At 36.8% G+C, this 27,606-nt stretch overlaps 2 protein-coding genes across 2 annotated transcripts in view; both read left to right on the forward strand.

Moving 5' to 3' along the window:
- The window catches only part of NUBPL (NUBP iron-sulfur cluster assembly factor, mitochondrial), a 245,613-nt gene that overhangs the window by 130,776 nt on the left and 87,231 nt on the right, over window positions 1-27,606 (forward strand). The window lies entirely within an intron of this gene.
- On the forward strand, window positions 16,627-17,490 carry CCDC121 (coiled-coil domain containing 121). Its single transcript, XM_054577777.1, is given in 4 exon segments — window positions 16,627-16,750; window positions 16,753-16,943; window positions 16,945-17,018; window positions 17,021-17,490. Coding segments are annotated over 4 exon segments (810 nt in total). The 5' UTR covers window positions 16,627-16,675.

Raw genomic sequence — 27,606 nt, forward strand, 5'->3', positions numbered from 1 at the left:
TAGGTGGTCGTCTCATTTGTAGTGTTTATACCTCTTAACTGTTTTACTTTTGTTATTGCATTGTCTAGCATTACCAGTTGAATTTTAAATATAAAGAGTGCTAGTAGGCATCCTTGTATCATATAAGATATTGATGCCAGGATTTCTTCTCTTTCACTATTAAGTATGATATTTGCTATACATTTCTACTAATCCTTTTGGTAAGTGAAGGACATTTCCTTTAATTCCCAGTTTACTGATTTAATAACTAAGAACAAACAAGATTCTGTTTATATAATGCACAATCTTAAGTAATTTGGACCAATACCCCTGCTAAGAGCAACTAAAGAAGCTGGATAAAATATTTTTAAAAAGTTTCTTAGAAATGTCTGAGAGTAGGTGAGAACTATAGACATGAACCCATTTTTTTAAAAACTACTTTTGAGGATTTTGGTTTATCATAGAGCCTACCCGTGTTGAAGCTGAGTTCTGCTTTCAGATGCCTCAAAAGACTGGGGTATAAGTCAAAACCTGGAGTCTGCTAAGAATAGTTTGCCCTTACTTTGAGCTGGAACCACGAAATAGTGGGTCCTCAGAATAGAAATTAACTGATAATAGCTTAGCCCTCCTAAGAACTTGCAGCACTGCTTCCCATCATCTGCTAGACTAGGGAATGTTAAATCTAGAACTTGGATTAAGACAGTCCTGGATTGTCTTAAACTATTAAGATAAGCAATAAAAGTTCTCTGTGGAGGAGGATGCTATCATCCAATGCATTAGTTTAGTTTTTTCAAATACATTGTCCAGCATGCAGGCCATACAGCTGAAAAGAGAATTAGTGAACTAAAAGATAGGTTAGAAGAAACAATTCACAATGCAATGTGGAATATTAAAAAGTGGAAAATGCAAAGAGATTGAGAGACAGACATTCAATGCAAAGAACTAGAAATTAAGTGAACCAGTTTGAATTCCAGATTCCATCATTAGCTTATATAATAAAATTGACTGAAAGTCATTACCTTTCTGTGCTTCTGAGTTTTCTTTATCCTCACCTGAGGATATGTTTATTGATTTGAGAGAGAGAAAGGAAAGGAGCGAGTGGGAGCTGGGGGGGGGTGGGAGAGAGAAAGAGAGAGAGAGAGCGATGTGAGAGAAAACATTGATCGGTTGCCTTCTTTACCCTACCCCGTGCCAACTAGGGATTGAACCCACAACCTAGGTATGTGCCCTGACTGGACATCAAGCCTGTGACCTGTTTGTGTGTGGGACAGTTCTCCAACCAACTGACCCACCTGGTCAGGGCTGTGCCTCTGAGTTTTATCATCACTTCTAAAATGGATACTGTTGTTAATGTTAATTTTTACTTATTTAACCTTGTCGATAGATTACTCAAGTTTTTTTCCTTATAACTTCTCTTCTTACATTTAATCATATAACTAAAATATTTGCTAAGTAATATTTGCCAAACCCTGAGGAAAGTATCAGGAATGGATACAATGAACACTTTGCTCATGAGAGGCTCACACACTGCTGTCAAATGTCAGCATATAACTGAACAGCTGTGAGACCAAATTCCTGGGCATGCCCTGTGCTCTGAAAGTCCATAGTCAAATAGTACTGGGACAGCTATCCATTGCTGCAGATAATATTCAGGAATAACATTCCTCCTTTTCTCACCTTCCTCAAAAAAACAACTGAAGAATTTACTCTGAGTCTTATCCACAGTTCAGTCAAATTCATGATATGAGTAAAGAATGGACTTTTGAATTCGAGCTGACTCCACATTTGTGTTGAAAGGAAGGTCGACACAGGTTCTGCCAATACTTATGCTGACTTTGCTCTACTTCTTCCTCCTTCAACTTTCACAATTTCAAAAGTAGTTATTTAGATCAGACTCTGGGCAACTCATTTAACTCAAAAGGATCTGTATTTCAGATCTTTTTGTCTTCAAAAACAGAGACAGTACCCCTCAAAGCTTTATAGTCATGTGCCACATAACAATGTTTCAGTCAATGATAAACTGCATATACAGTGGTGGTCCCATAAGATTAGAATTTCCTGTAAAATATGGAAGTATATATATATATGGTTCAGGAGGAATTTTTTTTCTCTAATGGAAGCAATATCTGAGGGGCTTGGTGATAGATTTCCCTCTCTCATAGCACCTCAATTTTGAGTGCAGAGATTATACCTTGTTCAGTCAGCCACTGACCTGTCCCCCAGAGTAGCCTGTCCCCCAGGGCTACATATTCAGAGGGTCCTGGACCTCACTTCATGGTCTTCAGAATACATTACTGTAAATCTTTTGTTGAGGACCTAAGATCCTGTACAAGGACTCATGTCTGCAGGAGTTACCTTACCAAGTATTAAGTGGCACTGCCACTTTAGTGAAAGCTTTCTGTGCTAGTGTGGCCAGTCCCTATATTTTGGAAATATTTTTAGGTTGTAATGATGTAGAACGTAGATAAGTTTTATTCCATCAGTTTAACGCCAGAGAGAGTCCTTTGTGTCAGATAGGGTCAATAGAACCAAAAATATATCCTCAGATTCTGTACCCTCTCCATGCTAAATACCCTCTTTTTTTTTTTTTTTTTAATGAATACCACAAAGTTCCTTAATCTGACACTGCTCTAACATGTGATAGCTAAAACCACATTGCCATGACAGTGCCTTATGTTCCTTTATATCTCCCTCTTCTTATTCCTACTGATCCTCAGGCCACCTTCACTCCCTCTTGAGTCAGTAGCATGGTGATTTATGCCTTACTCAGCTATTTTCTTCTCCATATTTCCAATTCATCCAGCTCACATCCCTGTTCACAGAGCAACATTAACAGCTTTGATATTCTATTTCAGACCTTGTAGGAAGAAAGCTTGCTCTCTGTATCTATGAATCTGGTTGGTTTGTTTTCTTTTAGATGACACATATCAATGTAATCATGTAATATTTGTTTTTCTCTTACTGACTGACTCAGCATAATACCCTCAAGGACCATCTGTATTGTCACAAATGATAATATTTCATTTTTTTTAATGACTGAGCAGTATTCCATTGTATATATACAGTTGACCCTTGAACAACATGGGGCTTGGGGGTGCCAGTCCCCTCTCTGTGCAGTCAAAACTCTAAGTATAACTTTTTAAAATTGTTGTTCAGTTACAGTTGTCCCCATTTTTCCCCCTATTTCTCTCCCCTGCCCCATCCAACCCTGCTCCCAAAGACAACCCCCCACATTGTCCTTGTCCATGGGTCCTTTGTACATGTTCCCCTTCTTTCCCCCATTATCACCCGCCCCCCTCCCCTCTGGTCCCTATGAGTTTATTCTTTATTTCCCTGTCTCTGGTTCTTTTTTGCTCCTTTGTTTTGTTGATGAGGTGAGATCATATGGTATTTATCTTTCACTGCCTGGCATATTTCACTTAGCATAATACTCTCCAGTCTCATCCATGCTGTTGTATAACTTTTGACTGCAGAAACTTAGCTACAGTTTGCTTTCTGCATCTACAGGCTCTTAACAGTGGATCATAAAAGTTGACCCTTGCACAATCCAGGTTTAAATTACATAGGTCTAACTGTACGCAGAAGTCCATAGCTTTCTTATTTATTCATCTATTGATGGGCATTTAAGTTGTTTTATATCTTGGCTACTGTAAATAATGCTGCAACAAACATGAGGTACGTGTATTTTTTCAAATTAGTGTTCTTATTTTCTTCAGATAGATACTCAGAAGTGTAATTGCTGGATTATATAGTTCTATTTTTAATTTTTGCAGAACCTCCATACTCTTTTTTCATAGTGGTTGCACCAATTTATAATCTCACCAATATCATGCAAGTTCCCTTTTCTCCATATCCTCGCCAATATTTGTTATTTGTTGTCTTTGATAATAGCCAGTAGGCCAGGTATGTGGTGGTATCTTGTTGTGGTTTTGATTTGCATTTCCCTGATTAGCAATGATGAGCATCTTTTCATGTGCCTGTTGACCATCTGTATATCTTCTTTAGGAAAATATCTATCCAGATCCTTTGACCGTTTTTTAAATTGGATTGTTTGTTTTTTTGCTCTTGAGTTGTATGATTTTTAAATTTTTTTTTATATTAACCCCTTATTGGATATGTGATTTGAAATATCTTCTCTCATTCAGTAGGTTGCCTTTTGGTTTTGTTTATGGTTTCCTTCTCTGTGCTGAAGCTTTTTAGTCTGATATATTCCCACTTTTTAAAATTTTGTTTTTGTTGTCCTTTCCTTTGGAGTTAGATCAAAAAATATCATTGAGATTAATGTCAAGGAGCTTATGACCTATGTTTTCTCTATGTTTTATGGTTTCAGGTCTTATATTTAGGTCTTTAATCTGTTTTGAGTTAATTTTTATATATTGTGTAAGACAGTGGTCCAGTTTCATTCTTTCGCATGTAGCTATTGTTCCCAGCACAATTTATTGGATAAACTGTCTTTTCCTCACTGTATATTCTTGTCTCCTTTATAATACATTAATTAGCTATATAAACATGACTATTTCTGGGCTCGCTGTTCTGTTTCATTGATCTATGGGTCTTTTTCTGCTAATAACATACTGTTTTGACCATTTTGTAGTATATTTTGAAATCAGGGGGAATTATGTCTCCAGCTTTGCTCTTCTTTCTCAAGATTACCTTGGCTTTTCAGGGTCTTTTGTGGTTCCATTCAAATTTTAGAATTATTTGTTCTAATTCTGTGAAAAATGCCATTGAAATTGGAATTTTGGTAGGGATTGCACCGAATCTGTAGATTGCTTTGAGTAGTGTCGAAATTTTAGCAATATTATTCATTCTTTCACCCCCTGAACATAGAGTATTTATCATCTTCAGTTTCTTTCATCAATATTTATAATTTTCTGTTACAGATATTTCACGTCTTATGATTAGTTATTCCTAATTATTTTATTTTTTTAATGCTATTGTGAGTGGAATTTTTTTTTTGATATTTTTTGAATAGTTTGTTGCTTATGTATAAATATGCAATTGATTTTTCTACATTGATATTTGTATCCTGCAACTTTACTGGATTTGTTTGTTAGTTGTAACACTTTGGTGGAATTTTAGGGTTTCTCTGTATAATATTATGTCAACTGCAAACAGGCAGTTTTACTTCTTCCTTTCTGAATTGGATGCCTTTTCTTCCTTTTTCTTGTCTAATTGCTTTGACTAGGACTTCCAGTATATGTTGAATAAAAGTGGGGCGAGATAGGCACTTTATCTTTTTTTCTGACAGTAGAAGAAAGCCTTTTAGCTACCATTGAATTTGCTGTTAGCTGTGGTCTTATAATATATAGTCTATGTCATGTTGATGAACCTTTCTTCTGTACCCAGTTTGTTAATGTTTTATCATGAATGGATGTTGAATTTTGTCGAAAACTTTTTCTGCATCTATTGCGATTATCTTATGAGTTTTATCCTTTATTTTGTTAATGTGGTGTATCACAATGATTGATTGTTGTATGCTGAGCCATCCTTGCATCCCAGTAATAAATCCCACTTGATCAAGGTGTATGCTTCTTTTAATGTACTGTTGAATTTGGTTTACTGCTATTTTGTTGAGGACATTTATGTCTGAGTTCTGTTTTGGTATCAGGGTAATGTCAGCCTTATAAAACGAGTTTGGAAGTGTTCCGTTTCTTCAATTTTTTTAAGAAGATTTTGAAAAGGATTGGCAGTAATTATCTTTTAAGCATTTGGTAGAATTCACCAGTGGAGCCATCTGGCTCTGGACTTTTCTGGGAGGTTTTTGATTATTGATTCAATCTCTTTACTAGTAATTGGACTCTTCAGTTTTTGGGGTTTTTTTTTTTTTCCTTCCCATGATCCAGTTTTGGTGGTTGTGTATTTCTAGGAATTTATCTATTTCTTCTAGTTTATGTAATGTTGGCACGTATTTGTTCATAGTAGTTTCTTACGATCCATATAATTTCTGTGTTTTCAGATGTAATGTCTCCTCTTTCATTTCTGATTTTTAATTTTAATCTTCTTTCTTTTTTTAGTTAGCCAGTTCTGTTTATCTTTTCAAAAGGCTAGCTCTTAGTTCCATTGATATTTTTATATTGTCATTCTAGTCTCTATTTCATTTATTTTCACTCTGACCTTCATTTTTTTCCCCTTCCTTTTACTATTTTTGGGTTTAGTTTGTTCCTTTTTCTTGAGGTACAAAGTTAGGTTGTTTACTTGAGATGTTTTTCCTTAATGTAGTCATTTTCATTATAAATTTATCTTTTTGAACTGCTTTTGCTGAGCGCATATGTTTCAGTAGTTTGTTTTCATTTTCATTTGCTTCAAAATATTTTTTAATTTTCTTTTTGATTTCTTCTTTGACCAAGAGGTTGTTCAGGAGCATATTATATAATCTCCACTTATTTGTGAATTTTCCAGTTTCCTCCTGTAATTATTCTAGTTTCATAGTGTTTAGAAAAGATACTTGATATGATTTCAATCTTCTTAAATTTATTAAGACTTATTTAGTGGCCTAACATATGATCTATCCTGGAGAATGGTCCATGTGTACTTTAGAAGAGTGTGTATTCTGCTACTGTTGAATGGAATGTTCTGTCTCAGGTCCATGTATTCTAATTTATAGTTTAAGTACAATGTTTCCTTATTGATTTTCTGTCTAGATGAACTATGCATTTTTGAAAGCAAGTTGTTAAAGTCTCTGTTGCTGTCTGTTCTTTTTTCGTTAGATCTGTTAATATTCACTTTATATATTTTGGTGCTTCAGTGTTGGGTGCATGAATATTTAAAGTTGTTATAAGCTCTTAATGAATTGACCACTTTATCATTATTTAATGACCTTCTTTGTCCCTTGTTCCAGTTTTTGGCTTAAAGACTATTTTGTCTGATATAAATATAGCTACCTCTGCTTTCTCTTGCTTTCTGTTTGCATTGAGTATCTTTTCCTGTCCCTTTACTTTCAGTCTTGGTCCTTAAAGCTAAAGTGTGTCTGCTGTAGGTTGCATATAGTAAGGTCTTTAAAAAAAAAAAAAATACAGTTACTCTATTTCTTTTAATTAGTATAATCCATTTACACTTAAAATAATTATTGATAGGTACGTATTTATTGCCATTTTGTTAATTGTATTTTTGGCTGTTTTTTAACTTCTTTGTTCTTTTTTTTTTTACATATGTAATCTTTATTATATTTTTTTCTATTACCATTTAGTCCCCTTATACCTCTCTCCTCAGCAATCACCACACTGTTCTCCATGACCATGAATCCTTTTTCCATTTTGCTCAATACCTCTCCTGCCAGACATTCCCCACCCCACAATAGCTGTTATCTGTTCTCCATCTATGAGTCTGTTCTGTTTTGCTTGTTAGTTCAGTTTGTTCGTTAGATTCCACATAGGAATGAAATCATATGGTATTTGTTTTTCTCTGACTGGCTTATTTCACTTAGCATAATGTTCTTCAGGTCCATCAATACTGTGGCAAAGGGTAAAATTTTCTTTTTTTTGCAGCTGGTAGAATTCTATTGTGTAAATTTCCCACAGTTGTTTTATCCACTCATCTGCTGGTGGACACTTGGGCTGCTTCCATAACTTGGCAATTTTAATAATGCTGCAATGAACATATGGGTGCTTATGTTCTTTACAATTAGTGTTTTGGGTTCCTTTGGATATATTCCCAGAAGTGGGATCACTGGGTCATAAGGTAGATCCATTTTTAATTTTTTGAGATAACTCCACACTGCTTTCCACAGTGGCTGCACCAGTCTGCATTCCCACAACAGTGCAAAAGGGTTCCCCTTCGTCCACATCCTCACCAGCACTTGTTGTTTGTTGATTTATTGATGATAGCCATTCTGACAGGTGTAAGATGGTATCTCATTGTGGTTATAATTAGCATTTCTCTGATGATTAGTGATGTTAAACATCTTTTCATATGTCTACTGGCCATCTGCATGTCCTCTTTGGAGAAGTGTTTCTTCAGGTCCCTTGCCTGTTTTTTTAGTTGGGTTGTTTGTTCTTTTGGTGTTGAGTTATGTAAGTACTTTATGCATTTTGGATATTAATCCCTTATCAGATGAATATTTTCTCCCATTCTCTGGGTTGGCTTTTATTTTGTTGATGATTCTCTCTTCCTTTGTGATTTGAGGTTTTTTTTAAAAAAAATAAGAGTTCTTTTGTGCCAAACTGATGACATATGCTTGGGGAGCAAGACCTCAGATGCTCCCTGATGATTTTCTATAGTGGTCTGCTTTGATTAATCTCTTTATCTTTCGTGTATGTACTTTAGGCTTTTGCTTTGTGGTTACCCTGAGGTTTTTATAAAACATATTTATAAGTCTGTTTTAAGCTAATGACAGCCTCAAATGCATACAAAACTCAGTATTTTTACACTTTTCTCCACACTTTGTTTTGATGTCATAATTTACATCTTTATATTGTATATCCATTACCAAATTATTGAAGTTATAGTTAATTTTTAATACTTTTGTACTTTGTACTAGAAGTATAAATGATTTGCCTATCACTATTACAGTACTGGAGTATTCTGTTTTAAGTGTATACTTAGTAAGATTTAAACTTCATGTATTTTCATGTTACCAATTATTTTTTTTTTTATCTTGAAGAACTCCCTGAAACATTTCTTGTCTCTGGCAATGATGAATTCCCTCAACTTTTGTTTGTGTGAAAAACTCTTCTCTCTCTCAATCCTGAAGGACAACTTTGCCATGAAGAGTATTCTTGATCGGTAGTTTTATTTTCCCCTCACTACTTTTAATATATCATCCCACTCCATCCCAGCCTGTAAAGTTTATCCTGAAAAGTATGTTCATAATCTTATGAGGGTTTCCTTTTATGTAACAAGTTGCTTTTCTCTTGATGCCTTTCAAATTCTCTTTTTTGTTTTTAACTTTCGACAATTTAATTGTAATGTATTTTTGTGTATCTTTTTGCGTTTTTATTTGGTACTCTTTGGGATTCTTCGATCTGAATGTCTGTTTCATTCACCATACTAGGGAAATTTTCAGCCATATTTCTTTGAAAAACTGTAGGGTACTTGGAGGTGGTCTGGCTCCCTCACCTCGATGCATGGGGAGCCGGAGGGAGCAACTCCTCACAACCTTGGAAGAGTCTGATAAAGCAGTGTTCCCACAGGTTTTTGCCCAGGTCTCATGGCCTTGAGTCCCAGGTGCAATAAACTGCTCTGTAGCCTTGAGTAGGATCGCATATGCAGCTCATGATAGTTACTTCGCCATCTAGCTTGATTGCCTGCTTTGTTTAGGGCTAGTAAAAAAGGAATAGGAGCTTTGGACAAGGTGGGGAGTCAGGGCACCAACTTGGACATGGGCTTTGTGGCCTGTGTGACTCCCTCCACATGGCTTCGTGGCCTGTGTGTGGCGCGGATGCAGGCTTTGTGGCCTGTGTCATTTCCCTGGACCGGGCTTGTGCCTGTGTGACTCTTCCGAAAGGCATGTCAAGCATCCCCAAGGCTCCATGCATATTCTTCCTTCTACCTGAGCCCCGAGTGGACCTATCCAGCCTATAGAGGCTGCAACACAAAAGTCTTTCTGCCTTGTTTTTCTTTTGCGATCCTTATAATGCATGTTGGTGATTTTATGGTCTTCTATAAGTCACTTAAGCTGCCTTCACTTTTTCATTCTTTTTTTTCGTTCGGCTCCTTTCACTAGATACATTCCACTGCCCTGTCTTTGGGTTTGCTTATCTTTTGCTTCACAGGATCTAGTTTGCTGTTAAAGCATTGTATTGAATTTTTCAGTTCAGTTACTTTATTCTTTAGGTCTGATTTTTGTTTGGTACTTTTTAGTATTTTCTATCTCTTTTTAAAATTCTTACTTTGTTCATGCATTGCTCTCCTGATCTTAGTGAGCATGTTTATGACTCTTATTTTTAACTATATTGGTGAATCACTTTTCTCCCTTTAAGATCATTTTCCTGGAGTTTTATCTTGTTTGGAACATATTTCCTTGTTTTTCATTTACTTTGGCTCTATGTGTTGGTTTCTGTACATTAGATAAAACAGCCACATCTTTCACTCTTGACAGACTAGTCTTTTATAGGGGATGGACCCCATAAATCACCCTCGCCCAAACTCCTGGTTGTCTCTGTAACCTTTGTGATTGTCTAAACTGCCATTTTTGTTTTTTAGTGGTTCCCAGTAGCTGAGGGTGTGCGAAGACCTGTCAGTGTCCCAAAGGGGAGAATCATAGTCAGCACCTAGAAGGGGGCTGATTAGAAGCCAGACCCCCAGCCTGCATCTGGAAAGGGAGAAATTGGGGGATGGGCATTTTAGTCATCTCCTTCTTGGCTGAGCCTTGGTGTATTGCTGCTTCTGAACCCATTTAAAAACTGCTTATTTGTTATAAAGAGTATCTCCCTGCCCCATGGGACTTGTGAATGTAAGCCTTGCTGGCTATAGGAGCCGGGTGTTTTGGGGAGCCATTCCTCAAGTGGGTGTCATAAAAACTGGGGCACTAGAAATGTGTACATGCTCCTTCCAAAGAGATGCTGATGAGCTGTTTTATTGCTGGATTGAGCCAGAGGGAGAAGTCGGGCAAGTGCCCACTGGCTCTAGGGAGGATCACAACCAACCCCTAGGTCAGTGTTAGAAACCAGACCCTCAGGCAGCAACTCATAAAATATGTAGTCAGACCCCTTCCATTGAAAGACTGGAAGATGGGCATTTCTACCTGCTCCCTGTGCACTGAGCCCTGGGGGGATAGGTCTTCAAGTGCTCATGTGCACTCTGTTGAGAACTGCTTCTTTTCTTTGTTACAATGCTGTGTGACCACATGAATTAAGTGCCCATCAGTTATCTAAACCAGTTGGTCTGGAGTCCTGTTCCTTGTGCAGCAGCTGCAAAAATTAGGGTGCCAGATGTATAGTCTACTTTGCTTCTTAGATAGAAGCTGGGATTTGGGAGTTTTCCCCCAATTGTTTGGCATTGTGCTGTGGATGGAGTTTATGGCAAGAGTGTGTCTCAGACTTTCCTCCCCATTTCAACATGGGCCTTTTCACATTCACCTGATGTGTAGGAGTGCTTCAGCTAGTTTCTGGATTTCACTTTGGATTGGTTTGTGAGTAGCTGTATATTCAGTATGTCCATGGGAGGAGGGAAATTCAGGAGCCTCCTATGTTGCCATGTTGCTCCATCCTTAGTTTTTTCTTTTTGTTGCTAAATAGTATTCCATTGCATTATATACTAAAATATATCCTTTCTCCTGTTGATATTTGGGTTGTTTTTTGTTTGGGGCTATAGTGAATAATGCTGCTATAAATATTTTGCATATGCTTTATTGTATTCAGATACATTCATTTCTTTTTGGTATATACCTAAAAGTGGGATTGCTGGATTTTGGAGTGTGTCTAGTTTAATTTTTTTCTGCCAAGCGTTTTTACAGAGTGGTTGTACTAATGTACTCTTCAACCATTTATGTAGGGGAACTCTGCTCTACGTCTTTGTCAACACCTGCTATGGTCTTGCTCTTTGCAGTTCTTTTGGTTATGTTGTGATATCACCTTATTGTGGTTTTAATATGCATTTCCCTGTTGAGTAACGCTTATTGGCTATCTGGATAATCTTCTTTGTGAAGTACCTGTTCATGTCTTTTTTGGGGGGGTGGGGTCCATTTAAAAATTGCATTGTCTTTTTCTTATTGATTTATAGGAATTCATTATATATTTTGCATATGAGTCCTTTATCAGATGTGTTGCACATATCTTCTCTTAATCTCTGGCTTGTATTTAAATCCAGATTATCCACTCTTTTCTTTTAGATTTATTATTAAGAAATAATATTATTTAAGAAATATTTCCCTACCCTACTCACAAAAATATTCCCCTATAAGATATATTAGATAAACATGGAGGGAAGGCTTGTTCTTGTTCTTAGAATAAAAGTTCTGGACAGTCTCTTCATGAGTAAATGATCTGACTTTAGTAACTACAAGTACCAATGCTATTACCAATATCATAAGGAAAAAAAGGTGCATGCGAGGTGGGTAATCAGCAATACCTTTTGAGAAAAGTGTAATCACACTCCACATTGAAGGGTCTCAAAGACCTTTTATAAAACTGATTTGATTAATCTCTGTTCATAGAGACTAGATGGTTGAAGATTCTGGTCTTATAGGCCTGTGACTTTATGGCTTATATGTAACTGTTTTAAAATCTTTGAGCCCAGTAAGTGCTTTAATAGCAGAATAAACAAAAGAAATGTATTAGTGAGTATAAAAATATCTCCCTATATTTTTTTCCTATAAGCTTAATTATTTTAGCTTTCACACTTAGGTCTATGATCCCTCTCAAATTAATTTTTAAAAGAGTATACAATAAGGGTGAAGATTAATTATATTTTCCATATGGATATCCAATTTTTCCAATACTTAATTACAGTGACACCTTGGTCATAAGTCAAGTAGACCATATGTATGATTATTACCCTAATCTTTGATAGTGTTCATTATAAGCATCCTACTTATACATCTTCTCATTAGGATATACTCAGCATTCACTACAAAAGTGATTAAATTATTCTGTTCATGCTAGTTGCACTTCATAGTTGAATGACTTCTTTCTTCCAATATAGAAAGAGTATAGGCAATTTGAACTCATAACCCTTTCATCTATTCCTTTTTGTTTATTCTAAGTATTATTTTTTTTTAAATGCTCTTTATTTATAAGCTCATTTATTACTTAAGAAATCATTGTAATGGTTCAGTGCTGGCCTATTATAAATTTTGCATGATTACCTTTATATTTAAATATAACACTTGAGAATTTGGTGGCTTTAAAAATAGCCATTTACCACCCTGGCTCGTGTGGCTCAGTGGACTGAGCACCAGCCTGCAAACCAAGGGGTCACTGGTGCATTTCCCATCAGGGCACATGTCTGGGTTGCGGGCCAGGTCCCCAGTAGGGGGTGCTCAAGGAATGACCACACATTAATGTTCTCTCCCTCTCTTTCTCCCTCCACTCCCTTCTGTCTAAAAATAAATAAACACAATCTTTAAAAAAAGTAGCTATTTACTAACTTTAAAAAGAGCTATTGTCACTACTTTTGTTATAACTCACATATTGTGAACAAGATATTTAATATGTTTAGTTTTACCAAAATTACTTTGACTTGTTATCTTCAGGCTGTATCCCAAAGGCAATGGGAACTTTGTCAGTTACTCAGGAAAGAAAATAATATGAGAGTCAAATTCTTTGGAGGGCTGCGGTAAGAGGTGGCTAGTTACATGGGTTGTTCGCTAATTAGGAATTTCTTCACCAGAGGCTACAACCCTCACAGTACTATAATCAGTGGGTTTTTTTTCCTTTCTGCAGTTTTTTTTAACAAGCTAAATGTTGTGAGTCTGGATCACAGATTCACTGGGTGTGTGCATGGCGGGGGTGGAGGGGTCCTCAACAGTTCCTTTGTCCCACCCCTGTTTTTATTATATACTTCATTATTTGATATGCTCCCAGGTACTTTGAGGAATAGATTTCAATATTATTTTTCCATGCATTTTCTTACTCCCAAGAAGACAATGAAAATGCGGATAGTCCAAGGCAGGAATGTGTCAACTATAGTGTGAGGAGAGGCAATATCTTCAAATTTGAGCATTTCTGGTAGCACTTAAAACATTTCTTAGTTGATTAGTTGATTAATAATGAGGTTTTTTTATTTGCCACTTGAAAAAGTGTCTCTAAAACGAACTAAGCTTTCCAATTTTTCTGTTTCATTGGAATCTTTCTAGTAGTGATTTATGAATAGGTATTCTTAAAAATCATGTTTTGTTGAATAGGTGTATCCATTCCCTGTCTTATAAAGAAGGGCGTCAGGGAGAATATGGGGGAAAAGTCTACTATATAATATGTGAATTTATATTCAGTTTTAAAATGTTGGTGGCTAGGCAGACAATATTTCTATTATACATGGAGCTGGTCTGTTAACAAGGTTGGATAGACTATGTAGTTTGAAAATACTGTTTGTCAATTAGATTATAGAATGGGATGTATGTAAATGTGGGTACAGTCAAACCTCAGTTTTCAGATGTCTTTCATCTCAGACAATTCCATTCTTGATAGAGTTTTCACACACAGACACACAGACACACACACACACACACACACACACACACACACACACACACGTCTTGGTTTTCAAGCAAAACTTTGGTTCTTGACCCAACAACCCTTTTATACTGATACCTGTATGATCAGTCAGTCACAGATCTCTGTCAACAAATGAGATTTGGTTTTCGAACAAATGACCTTCCAGAATGAATGAAGTTCAAGAACTGATGTTCTCCGGTATATGTGTGTATGCATATATGAATACAAAACAAAGCCAAAGACAGAAGATATATATAAGCCTGGAGAAACATAGAGCAAGGTGATAGGAAAACCATATCAAAATATTAAAAGAATATATGTGATCCTTATTAACTCTTAGAATTTGCCTAATTCTCCACTGACACTATAAAATCAATGTTCCTTAACCATTGTATGTAAAAAAAATCTCACTTCTCTTTCAAAGCTCATGCCATGGGACCATCCACTTCTATCTTCTTCTTTTCTATTATATATTAGCCATATACCTATATCAATTAAGTTCTCGAACATGAATCTGTTCACATATCACCCAGATTTTGATTTAGCAAGCCTGGGGTGGGGTTTTAGATTCTGCATTCTTAACAAACTCCGAGGTGTGTTGCCTTTGGACCGCGAAGTCAGTACCATTGAGGATTTAGACCAGTCCTCAGTACTTATCAAGAGTTTTGGCAGCTGGCTTTCCACTGACTTGTGTCATCGTCTTGGGTCATGTCTTTTAATTCTTCTGTTTCAACTTCTATAAATTTTATTTTCATTCCATCCCTTTCAGCAGTTCGTTCCCATAATCTTAGATAGATTTTGTTAGTATTAGGGCTTTCCTACCTTTAAATCTTACACTTCAGTGTCCTATTCTGAATTTAATCTACTTTTCTCACTCCCTCACTTCATGGACCTTGCTCTCTGTTTATCCTCATTGAGACCTCCAGATCCTGACATCTTTACTTTCTCTGAGTCCATTAGTTACCTACTTACAGTATATCCTTTGCTGAACCTGAAGTTCATCATTGCCCTTTAAATGACTTTCTCATCATTGTCCTCCTTGCCTTCAAGATGCCCATCAGAGTTGCAGTTTAGTCTCCCCGTTTCCATGGTAAGGTCGCTGAATATACCAGGGTGAAATTACATAATTATTCAGATTGGTGCCATTTTAAATTTATGGTACATGTTCTCATCTGCGCTGTTAACGTTGCTTTTTTTGACCCAAAGATTTCCTGGATGAGGAAGGCATTCTTTTTGCCTGAGTCTGCAAAGCTGAGAGAGAAAATACTTTTTGGGAACTGGAAAAGAGTTCTTGTGTGAGAGCCCATATAGAAATAGGACGAAGTTTTCCTGAAAATAGAAACTGTTGTTTAGTGTGTCACAGTATTTAACAGATGAAAGAACCTAAACCCCTAAGTGCCTCTGTGGTGCTGTTCCTCAGGGTGCCCAGAGCATCAAGAGTTAGAGTGGCAGAAAATTCTTAGTTTCTCCCACTCACTTCAACACATGTCTACATATCTGTACCAATTCTCAATTCCGTATTACTTTTCCTGTTCAAAAGCTCTATTTCTTGTTTATTTTCATAATTCCATTTCCTCTTGATTTCTCCAAGGTCTTCCAGTGGTTGATAACCTCCCTTCATTACTTTGACATGAAGAAGGGAAAAAAGGCATGATAAGAAAAATAATTGCCTTATTTGAAAGACTATATTCTTTAAGTGATAATTGCTGCATACAGAATGACTTCTCATTCTAAAATTTAATTTGCTCATATTTTACTGATTATAGTAATTTCTTCATGCCATGAAAAAATTGTTACTTTAGAGGGTAATTGATGTAGATCCTGCCATTCCCAACACCAACAGATACAGTGGGGGCCCAAGCATGCAGCCCCCAGGACTGTGGCTCAGCTGCTGGTGCTACTACATCTTCCTGGTTGGGCCTGCTCTGCCACAGAGATGCTGTGTGGCTAGAGAGACTTACACGACCTTTGGTGCTATGAAGAGACTGCAGCTGGCTGGAACTGGCTCAAAAGTGGAAAGCCAAAGAATGCCAGAGCATCTTACTGTCCCAGGCTTGCGTGGGAGCCAACTCTGGGGATTGGAGGCACTGTGAGGAGGGCTTGGTGGGGGCAAGAAAAAGGCATTCACTGTTGGTAGGGGTGGCCTAAGAAGGTCAAAGCTCAGCTCCTCAGGAGAACCATAGGAGATGAAATTCCCAGGACGGGGGATCTCATGAAAAAGAGAGTAGGTTTCACTTTTTGCCCCCAAAGCTGCTGGAAAACTGACTGCTAAGGCTTATCAGGCCAAGGAGGTTAAGCTGCTCAGTGCTGTATTGACCAAGACTAGATTGGGGTGTGACCCTAGGGGTTGCTAGGTAGTGCAGAGACCCACTGAGCCCAGAAACCCAAAATCTGCGTAAGCTGGCCAAACAGGGACACTGTTTTTGCGTGTCATGGGCTCCTGACACTAACTCCTCGTCATCAGTCCCTCGCAGTGAACTTACCAGTACCTGGGGGATGAATGCTTGGATTCGCAGAGGAAGCTTGCTGAGGATTCCAGTAGTTCCCCTACATCATATCTTTGTTTAATAAGTAATTTTTTGAAGCCAACAGAGGCAAGGGAAATGAAGGAGCTGAACAAACAAATAAAAGACCCTCAGATCCAGTAAAAACTGCTCATGGAGTATACCAGGCAGCTGGTCATCATTGAAGTTACTTGTCCAGGCTGAAAAATAAATTCTTCCTGGAACATCTGACCAACAAAACTGAGGTGTATAGAAGGCAACTGGAGAAGCTTGAGATGACTCTTTACAAAAATAGTGGAAAAATTGAATGAAGGAGACAAGAACTAGCCTCCAAATATGGGAAACAAACTTCAGAGCTTAAAAGAGTCCTTGCAGAAAGCAAATATCTAATCCCTTTTGAAGCAGCGGTTGCAGGCAATGAGGGACCTTAAACTATTCGAGGAGAACAGGAGAGAGAAATGCAGACATTACAGGGGAAGCTCAACAAATCCCAAACTGAGACAGCTGCAAAGTCACAGGCAATCAAGGCCCAGTTGCTCCAGGAAAATGCATTACTGAGGAAATAACTGAGTGAGTCTGACATGAGGCTGTTGGGAGAGAAAGGAGCTTAAAAGGCCCAGGCTTTGGAGATTGCTGTGGGGAAGCATACTTCTAAGTTCTACTGTGGCTTCTGCAGCAAGAACCTGTCGTTACAGAAGGAATAACTGCAGCAGTCTCAGCAATGCCAGGAGTTGCAGGCTACCTAAAGCCTGTTAAAAAATCAGAAGCAGCAGCTGCAGCAAGAACAGTGGTGTATAGAGCGCTTAATCCAACGGGGGCAACGACTACAACAGGGTGCTTCAAAGGCCACCAGCACCCCTTCCCTAGGCACCAAATCAAGGATTAATCCACAGTTATACCTAAGATATCACTGACTAAGGACTGGAACAAGTATTCTTAGGTGCTGCATAAACACATATGGCTAGGAAGGCTTTTTCATCTCATTACTGTGGTGAAATATACATCATGATGTATTAGTGTGAAGGATTAGGTACTTTTTATCCAGCCATACTGCTAGATATTTGTGTGACCAGTTTCTCTAATTTAGGTTTTTCTTTAATTAGCTCTTGTTAATAAACAATATATTTCCCCAGACCTCTAGATAATGTAATACAATTTGCCTAACATTCATACGTTGAACCAAGTTGAGAAAACCACCTTGAGAAAGTGAAGGAAAAAAGTTGTGTGATTTATTTCATCTGGCCGAGTCAGATTTTCTTAATACAAAAAGCACATGTGAGAATAGCATCTCAGAAAACTTTATACAGTTCCTTCTGCTTTATAAACAGCCAGTATCAGTTTATCTTTATTCCTTTTGACCAACTCAGAATACAAAGGCGAAGTGTTTTTAAGCTTTTATTTTTAAGTTTGCTAGATGCTGATCTAGTTTGTTTGTTCCCTTCCCTTCCCTTCCCTTCCCTCTCTTTCCTTTCCTTTGCATGTATCTGTCAAAAATTCCCCATACCATTTCTTGATAGACTATTTTTACACCACTGTATGTTGTTGCCTCCTTTGTCATATATTAATTGACCATATAGGTATGGATTTATTTCTGGCCTCCCTATTTTGTTCCATTGGTCTCTGGGTCTGTTTTTATGCTAGTATCATGCTTTTTTGGATTACTATGGCTTTGTAGTATAGTTTGATGCCAGGGATCATGAAACCTCCAACTTTGTTCTTTTTTTCTTAAGACTGTTGCGGCTGTTTGAGGTCTTTTGTTGTTTTATATAACTTTTTGGATTATATATTCTAGTTCTGTGAAAAATGCCATTGGTATTTTGATAGGCATTGGATTAAATCCTTAGATTGCTTTGGGTAGTATGGATATTTTAATTTTCATATTTCTTCCTACCCATGAGCATGGTATGTGCTTCATTTATTTATAGCTTCATTTTTTTTTCTTCTGTGTCTTATAATTTTCTAATATAGGTCTCTCTGTCTCCTTGGTAAAATTTATTCCCAGGTAGTTTTGATGCAGTTTAAGTGGATTGTTTTCTCTTTATAATAGTTCATTATTGGTGCATAAAAATGCAACTCATTTCTGGATATTTATTTTGTGCCCTCTACTGAATTCATTTCATAGTTCTAGTAGTTTTTTGGTGGAATCTTTGGGGTCCTCTACATGCAGTATCATGTGATCTGCAAATAATGACAGTTTTACTTCTTCCTTTCCAGTTGGGATGCCTTTTATTTCTTCTTACCTGATTGCTATGGCTAGAATATGGCTAGATGAAAGTGGGCATTTCTGTCTTGTTTCTCACTTTAAGGGAAACATTTTTAGTTTTCCCCATTGAATATGATGTTAGCTGTGGGTTTGTCATATATGGCCTTTACTAGCAATTTTTTTCCCCTGATATATCTCCTTGGGCAAGGGAAACAAAAGAAAAAATAAATGGGACTACATCAAACTAAGAAGTTTTTGTGCAGCAGAAAACCATCAACAAAATGAAAAGATAATCTACTGAGTGGGAGAAGATACTCACCCATGATACATCCCATAAAGAGTTACTATCCAAAATTTATAAAATAACTTCTGCAACTGAACATCAAAGGAACACACAATCCAATTTAAAAATGGGCAGAGGACCTGAATAGAAACTTCTTTAAAGAGGACATACAGGAGGCCAAATGGCACAGGAAAAGGTTCTCGAAATCACTAATCATTAAAGAAATGCAAATTAAAACCTCAATGAGATTTCACTTCATACCTGTCAGAATTACTATCATCAATAAATGTACAAATAACAAGCTTCGGTAAGGATGTGGAGAAAAGAAAACCCATGTGCATTGTTGGTGGGAATGAAGATTGGTACAGCCACTGTAGAAAACATTGTTTCCTCAAAAAATTAAAAATAGAACTTCTTTATGACCTAATGATTTTACTTTGGGGTATATATCCAAAGAAATCCAAAACACAAATTCAGAAGAATATATGCACACCTTTGTTCATTGCAGCATTATTTATAATTGCCAAGATGTAGAAGCTACCCATGTGCCCATCAACAGATGAATGGATAAAAAAAAGTGGTGGTACATGCCCTGGCCAGTGTGGCTTAGTTGGTTGGAGTACTGTCCCATGGACCGAAAGGCTGTGGGTTTGATCCCCGCTGTCAGGGTGCAAACAAGAAGGCAACTAATCGATGTTTCTCACATTGATGTTTCTCTCTCTCTCTCTCTGTCTCCCCACTTCCTCTCTAAAAAGCAATGAAACGATGCCCTAAGGTGAGGATTAAAAAAAAAAAATGCAGTGGAACATATATACAGTAGAATATCATTTGACCATAAAAAAGGATGAAATCTTACCATTTGTGACAGCATGGATATACCTGGAGGATATCATACTAAGTGAAATAAGTCACTCAGAGAAAAAAATATACCATATGATTTCACTTATATGTGAAATCTAAAGAACATAAAAACAAACAAACAAACAAAAAAATAGAAACAGACTCATAGATACAGAGAACAGACTGATGCTTGATAGAAGGGAGGAGAATTGGACTGGGTTGAAAAGGTGAAGGGATCAAGTACAAATTGGTAGTTACAAAATAGTCACAGGGCTGTAAAATACAGCTTATGGATATAGTCAATAATATTTTAATAATTATATATGTTACCAGGTGGGTACTGGAAATATCAGGGGGAATACTGTGTAAAGTATATGATTGTCTAACCATTATGCTGTACACCTGAAACTAATACAAAATAATATTGAATGTAAACTTTAAAAAATTGATAATAATGACATGGTAAAACTGTCATGATTTTGCAGAAATTATATTTTGAAATAATAAAATACCTTTCAAAACTGGTTGTGCCTGGTAGCTCCTTCTATAGTTTTCTCATGACTGAAAAAATACTCGAATAACAACAGGATCAATAAATGCTAGGCCAGATGACCTTTTGTGTGATATAGTCCTTACAATTTTAGTTTTGAGTAAATTCAGAAGGGAAGAGAAGATAAAGGGCACTATTACGTCAGCTCTTACTTTTGAAAATGTTTTCTGTGAAAAAAATACCTCTAGAATTAATGAGGTGGATGAATGCCTCTGATAGTTTTAGGAAAATGTATCAAAAGAAAGTTTTTAAATATTTGGACATCTTTTTAAAAGAGTCTTGTGCTGTCTGTTTCCCTAGCAACACTCAAAATTGTAAGATGACAAGTAAGATTGCTTAATGTTAAATATAGTAAGTACTTTAATTTCAGGTTACCTATTACATTTTCTTACTATATGTGCGCTTAATAGTACATGAAATGCCTTTTGTAATTAATATGTGACATCTGCCTATTTATTGTTTTTAATTTTTTATTTTTTTATCCTCACCTGAGGACATGTTTATTGACTTCAGAGAGTGGTGAAAGGAGGGATAGGGAGCGGGAGAGAAACATCTATCTGTTGCCTCTTGTACGTGCCCTGACCAGGACCGAGCCCATAACCCAAGCACAATGCCCTGACTGGGAACCAAAACCATGACTTTTTAGTTTATAGGATGATGCTCCAACCAACTGAGCCACACCCACTAGGGCTATTTATGCCTATTTAATATAACTGGGGATAGTATTTTAAATTAGTATAGACTTTTGGGGTAGTTTTCTTTTTTTCCACTTATGACATATTGATGGTTAGACCAGTGATTTATTTGAATGCTGAATAATAGTACAGGAACATAACCTTATACAGTCATACTTCAGTTCTTGTCAGCTTCAGACCTCGTCAAGCCTGGTATTTGTTGCATTTCGATGAGGAAAAAAATGTTTCAGCACTCAGTGCATTCTCAGGACTCATTGCATTTGCTAGAACTTGCATGAGTCACACCACCACCCTGCAAGAGAAAATGCTTCATCAATCATCACTTGCTTGCCACTCATCACCCCTCTCTTGCAGTGAAACAGAGGTCAACACTTCAGTCTCATGGTATCTTGCAAACAGTACAGAACCCCTACATATTTGTTGTTACTATCTTGTACTTTTGTGCATTTTAAGTGATTCTCATGGGATGCAAAAAGATTAAGAGTAATACCACTAAGCCTAAAAGACAGTTAATAAGAACCAAAATCAAAAAGAGAAAAAGAGATCATAGCTAAGTATGAGAGTGGTATAGGTGTGACTGATAATCGCTCTTATGTTCAAGATTCTGAGAATGATGATCTCGATGATAGTGAGAAATAAGGAAGTGGTTAAAGCAGCAAGTATTGCTAAAGGCATAAAGCCTGTGCGTAAGCAACGATCACAGACATTGGAAGAAGTTGAAAAATTGCTTTACATGTGGATTAATGAAAGAAAGTTAGTGGGTGACAGCATTTCTTAGGCAATAATTTGTGAGAAATCTAGGCAATTGCATGCTGATCTGTTAAAAAGGCAAGTCCAGAGCAAGTGGTAGGAGCATTGAAGTGTTTAATGCCAGCCGTGGATGGTTTGATAAATTTAAAAAGAGAACTGGTGTTCATAGGGTGGTGAGGCATGGAGAGGCAGCCAGTGCCAACAAAGAAGCTGCCAAAAACTTTGTCACTGAATTTAGGGATTATGTAGAGGCTGAGGGTGTTGTCCCCCGATAAGTGTTTAACTGTGATAAGACTGGTTTGTTCTGGAAGAAAATGCCTAACAGAACCTATATCACTCAAGAAGAGAAGGCATTCATTGCCAGGGTACAAGCCTGTGAAGGACAGGATAATTCTGTTGGTTTGTGGGAATGCTAGTGGGGATTTAAAACCTAATCTTCTACAGAGAAAGTGATAAAAAGCAAGTTAAGAGTGATGTGGAACGCCAGTACTAAAGCTTGGTTGATGAGGCGGTTCTTTATAGAGTGGATGGATGAAGTTTTTCGCCCCAGTGTGAAAAAATATTTGCAGGAAAACAAACCACCTCTGAGCACTTTGTTAATTGTGGACTCTCTAAGCTTGGAAAACTGCTTATGGGAGGAGTGCGGTTTCATAACTGTGAAGTTCTTGCCCCCTAAACACAACTCCTCTGCTCCAGACTATGGACCAGGCAGGTCATCTCCAACTTTAAAAACTCTCTACAAAGGTCCTTTTCCAGAGGTGTTTTGAAGTAATCTCAGATACACAGTTGACACTCAGAGAGTTCTGGAAGGACCATTTTAATATCCTCCACTATGTTACTTTCATGGATGAGACTTGACATGAAGTCTCTTACAAGGTCATGAGTTTTGCCTGGAAGATATTGTGGCCAGAAGCTGTAACTCCAAAGGACTTTCAAGGCTTTGAGGATGATCCTGACAGCCCAATAATGGAGTGTATTGTGTCTCAGGGCAAGTCCATGGGCCTGGAGGTCAATGATGAAGATGTCAGAGAGTTAGTAGAGGAGCACAGAGCAGAACTCAGCACTGAGGAGCAGCAGGAACTTCAACAAGAGCAGGAGCAGTGGGTGGCTGAGGAAATTTCTTCAGGTGAAGAGGTGCGAAGGGAGGAAGCATCTATTGCACTGATAAAAGAAATGTGCAGAAAATGGGTTGAAGTTCGAAAGTTTGTGGACAAGTATCACGCAGACAAAGCTGTAGCAAGCAGAAATGTGGACCTGTTTAATGAACAATGTCACACTTTAGAAACATTCGGAAACACGGACAGAAACGAATTTCTCTTGATAGGTTTTTAGTGAAACTCCCTAAATTTGAGTCTTCAACATTGTTCAGTGAAGCCAACAGACGGAAAACAGAAGAAACCACTGAGAAATCACCTGAAATCTTGGAAAAGTATTCCTCTTCCAACAATTAACGTCTCTCCTCTCTTCTACCTCACCACCATCCCATTAGGCCAGGAACTCCCCTAGGTACAGGCCAAGTAAAGTTAAATTTTATTTGATTTTTATGTAATTAATTGCTTTTTTATTCATGTCTGTTTAGTTTTAAGGTTCTGTATTATTAAAAAACCTCATTACTTAATATTAACTCAGTAAAATGTAGAAGTTCTGGGGAAATTTCATGAATTCTTTCATTTTTAAAAATTTTTAAATCATGGTTATTCTATTTCAGTTGTCTCAATTTTTCCCCCTTTGCCCTTCTCCACCCATCCCACCCCACCCCCTGCTCCCACAGTCAGTTCCCACTCTGTTGTCCATGTCCACGGGCCATTCATACATGTTCTTTGTTTAGTCCCTTCTCCTTCTTTCCACCATTGTCCTCCTTCCCCATCCCCTCTGGTCACTTTCATTCTGCTCTGTGTTTCCTAGCCTGTGGTTTCTTTTGTTTGTTAGTTTATTTTGTTGAATGGATTCCACTTATAGGTGAGATCGTATGATATTTGTCTTTCACCAACTGGCTTATTTCGCAAAGCATAATAGCCTCCAGTTCCGTCCATGTTGTCGCAAAAAGTAGGAGTTCCTTCCTTCTTTCTTTTTTTAATGCAGTTTGATTTTATATATTTATTTTTTAAATACCAAGATCCATTATAAAATATTACAAAATTTAAATCCATTATAAAGCCTCAGCAATGAAAACAACATGACACCAGCACAGAAATAATCAAGTAGATCAATGAAATAAAATGAGCATTCTAGAAACAAACACATCTATCTATCTATCTAACAATGTCATATATGATTCAATTGATATTTCGAATCAATGGGGAAAATAAGGCTTATTCAACGAATAAGGTGCATAGACCACTATTACTTGACATAAAACAACTATAGAGGCCTATTTCACACATTATATAAGAACTATTCAGGTGAGTTAAGATCAATATGTAAAATGTAAGTTCTAGGAGAAAATACAAAATAATATTTTTCTTACCCTGAAGTAACATATTCAAACCCAGAAGCTATAAACTAAAATATTGACAATATGACTATATTAAACAGTAGCATACATATAAAAAAAGTTAAATGACAAGTAATAGAAAAGGAAAGTATTGCAACACATATAAAAAAGGGTTAATAGTTTTTTTAAGGAAAAAGTTATATAAATATTTAATCAAAAAATGGTTAAAGAATACCAAGAAGTCATTTAAAGCTTTTTAAAAATAACAGAAATAGGCAATAAATATATAAAACCAGGTTTAGTCTCAACAAATAATGAAGTAACAATTAAAATAGCACATCATTGTCACAGCAGATTGATAAGTATTAAAATATTTGTAATATCAAGTATTTGTGAATACTGAAATACACAGTACAAAACACTTCATTATGTTTCTTTTAGGATAAATATCAAGAAAAGCATTCCAAAGTAGAATAAAATGTGGTGCTTAAAGAACAGTTGTATCTCAGAATTCAAAATATTTTATTACAGTATGGAATAATAGAATTATTTTATATATTTTAAAGTATATTTTACCTTGAAGATCTTATAGAATTTAAAAAAAAAATCTTCAGACATAATATCTTTAAGTTTTCATAAATGAACTCAGACTTTTAAGAATTTCCTATAGGTCTAGGATTTCTCTTTCTGTAATTATTGAGATATTTGACTTGCATTGTAATTTTTGGAATTATATTTGTGCTTATCCTATGTTCTCACTGTGTAGTTTGTCTTTTTTTTTAGCTGGCAAAACTGTTTTGTTTTTACTTCCCTCTGAGTCCTTTAGTAGAGTCCGATTAACAGGGCCAGTGTTGATGCTGGAATATAACCCAGAACCAACATTTGCACATTTTGAAAAAGGACGTTCTATCCAGGAACCCAGTTACTACTAAATAAGCTCTATTTACACATAAATATAGTTGTAAGACCTAATGGAGATCAATAGCCTTAGTTCAGTTTATATATAAACATATATGTGAATGCTTTGTGATACAAGAATGATTTGTAATTTTTATCTCACTAGTTAATCAAATATTCTACAAATGTATATTATCAAAGTGGGGTATCATTTTTTAAATTCCTCACCTGAGGATATGTTTGTTTGTTTCTTTGTTTATTGTTGTTCAAGTACAGTTGTCTCCATTTTATCTTCTTCACTACGCCTCCGCCCCACCTGTCCCTTCCTCCCACCCTTGATCCTACCCTCTTTGGCTTTGTCCATACGTCCTTTATTACGTGCTCCTTGATGACCCTTTCCCTCTTTTCACCTAGTATCCCTCTCCCACCTCCTCTCTGGTTACTATCAGTTTGTTTTTTATTTCGATATCTCTGGTTATATTTTTCTTACTTGTTTGTTTTGTTGATTAGGTTCCACTTATAGGTGAGATCATTCAGTACTTGCCTTTCACCGCCTGGCTTCACTTAGCATAATGTTCTCCACGTCCATCCATGCTATTGTGAAGAGTAGGAGACCCTTCTTTCTCTCTGCCATGTAGTATTCCATTGTGTAAATGTACCACAGTTTTTTGAGCCACCCATTTACTGATGGGCACTTAGGTTGCTTCCAGCACTTAACCACTGTAAATTGTGCTGCTGTGAACATTGGGGTGCATAGGTTCTTTTGAGTTGGTGTTTCAGGATTCTTAGGGTATAATCCCAGCAGTGAAATTGTCAAGTGAAAAGGCAGTTCCATTTTTAGTTTTTTGAGCAGATTCCATACTGTTTTCCACAGTGGCTGCACCAATCTGTATTCCCTCCAACAGTGTACTAGAGTCTCCTTTTCTCTGCATTCTCACCAACACTTGTTATTTGTTGATTTATGATGGCCATTCTACCAGTGTGAAGTGGTATCTTATTCTGGTTTTAATTTACATTTCTCTGATGGCTGGTGATGCTGAACATCATTTCATATGTCTCAGCCCTATGTATGTTCTCCTTGGAAAAGTGTCTGTTAGGTCCTGTGCCCATTTTTTAATTGGCAGTTGTTTGTCTTCCTGGAGTGGAGTCATTTGAGTTCTTTATGTAGTTTGGAGATCAAGCCCTTGTCTGAGGTATCATTGGCAAATATATTTTCTCATATGGTTGGTTCCCTTTTCATTTTTCTGATGTTTTCTTTAGCTGTGTGGAGGCTTTTTATTTTGATGAGGTCCCATTTGTTTATTCTTTCCTTTATGTTTCTTGCTCTGGTGGACATACCAGTGATAATATTGCTGTGTGGAATGTCTGAGATTTTCCTGCTTATGTTTTCCCCTATGACTTTTATGGTGTCATGACTTATACTTAAGTCTTTTACCCATCTTCAGTTTATTTTTGTGTATGGTGTAAGTTGGTGGCTGTTTCATTTTTGCATGTACCTGTCCAGATCTCCCAACACCATTTGTTTAAGAGGCTATTTTTACTCCATTTTATGCTTCTGCCCCCTTCGTCAAATGTTAATTGACCATAAGGACTTCTGTTTATTTCTGGGCTCTCTATTCCGTTCCATTGATCTATGTGTCTGTTCTTATGTGAGTACCAGACTGTTTTGATTACTGTGGCCTTGTAATACATTTTGATATCAGGTATTGTGATTCTTCCTATTTTGTCTTCTTTTTCAAAATTACTGTGGCTCTTTGGGCTTGTTTATGGTTCCATATTTGTTTATTGGTTTTACAGGGGAAGGAAAGGAGGGGTGGGGGAAGAGAGAGAGAGAGAGAGAGCAGAGATAAAGAGAGGAACATCCGTTGGCTGAGAGAAAGGGAGAAACATCGATTGGCTGCCTCCTGTTTGCACCGCAATTCGGGATGGAACCTGCTGAGGTTTGTGCCTAGCTTGAGGATCAAACCTACAATTTTTTGGTGTATGGTCCAATGCTCCAACCAACTGAGCCACCCAGCCAGGGCAAATGGGGTATTATTTTTAACTTATTATATACAGAAATGATTTGTGATGTCTGATAATCCTTTTCATATGAAACTTTAGGTAACATATCTCTAGAAATTTTGTCATTCAGAAAAAATATTTATTATTTTTGCTGCTATTGGTAATGTGTTGAGGCTAGGTTCTTTTCTTTTCCTTCTCTGTTGAAATCTTTCATATTTTTACTTTTTGTAGGGAAAGGCAAGAGAAACACTATAGGACAATTTGAATTATTACTCACTTAGAAATGGGAAGATGGAAAATTAGCTTTTTTGTTGTTTTTTAAGTATAGTTTATTGATTATTCTATTACAGTTGTCCCATTTTTTCCCTCCACTT

Source organism: Pteronotus mesoamericanus, unplaced genomic scaffold, assembly GCF_021234165.1.
Source record: "Pteronotus mesoamericanus isolate MK-2021 breed Mesoamerican mustached bat unplaced genomic scaffold, CSHL_Meso_final contig_46, whole genome shotgun sequence".
Classification (NCBI taxonomy): domain Eukaryota; kingdom Metazoa; phylum Chordata; class Mammalia; order Chiroptera; family Mormoopidae; genus Pteronotus; species Pteronotus mesoamericanus.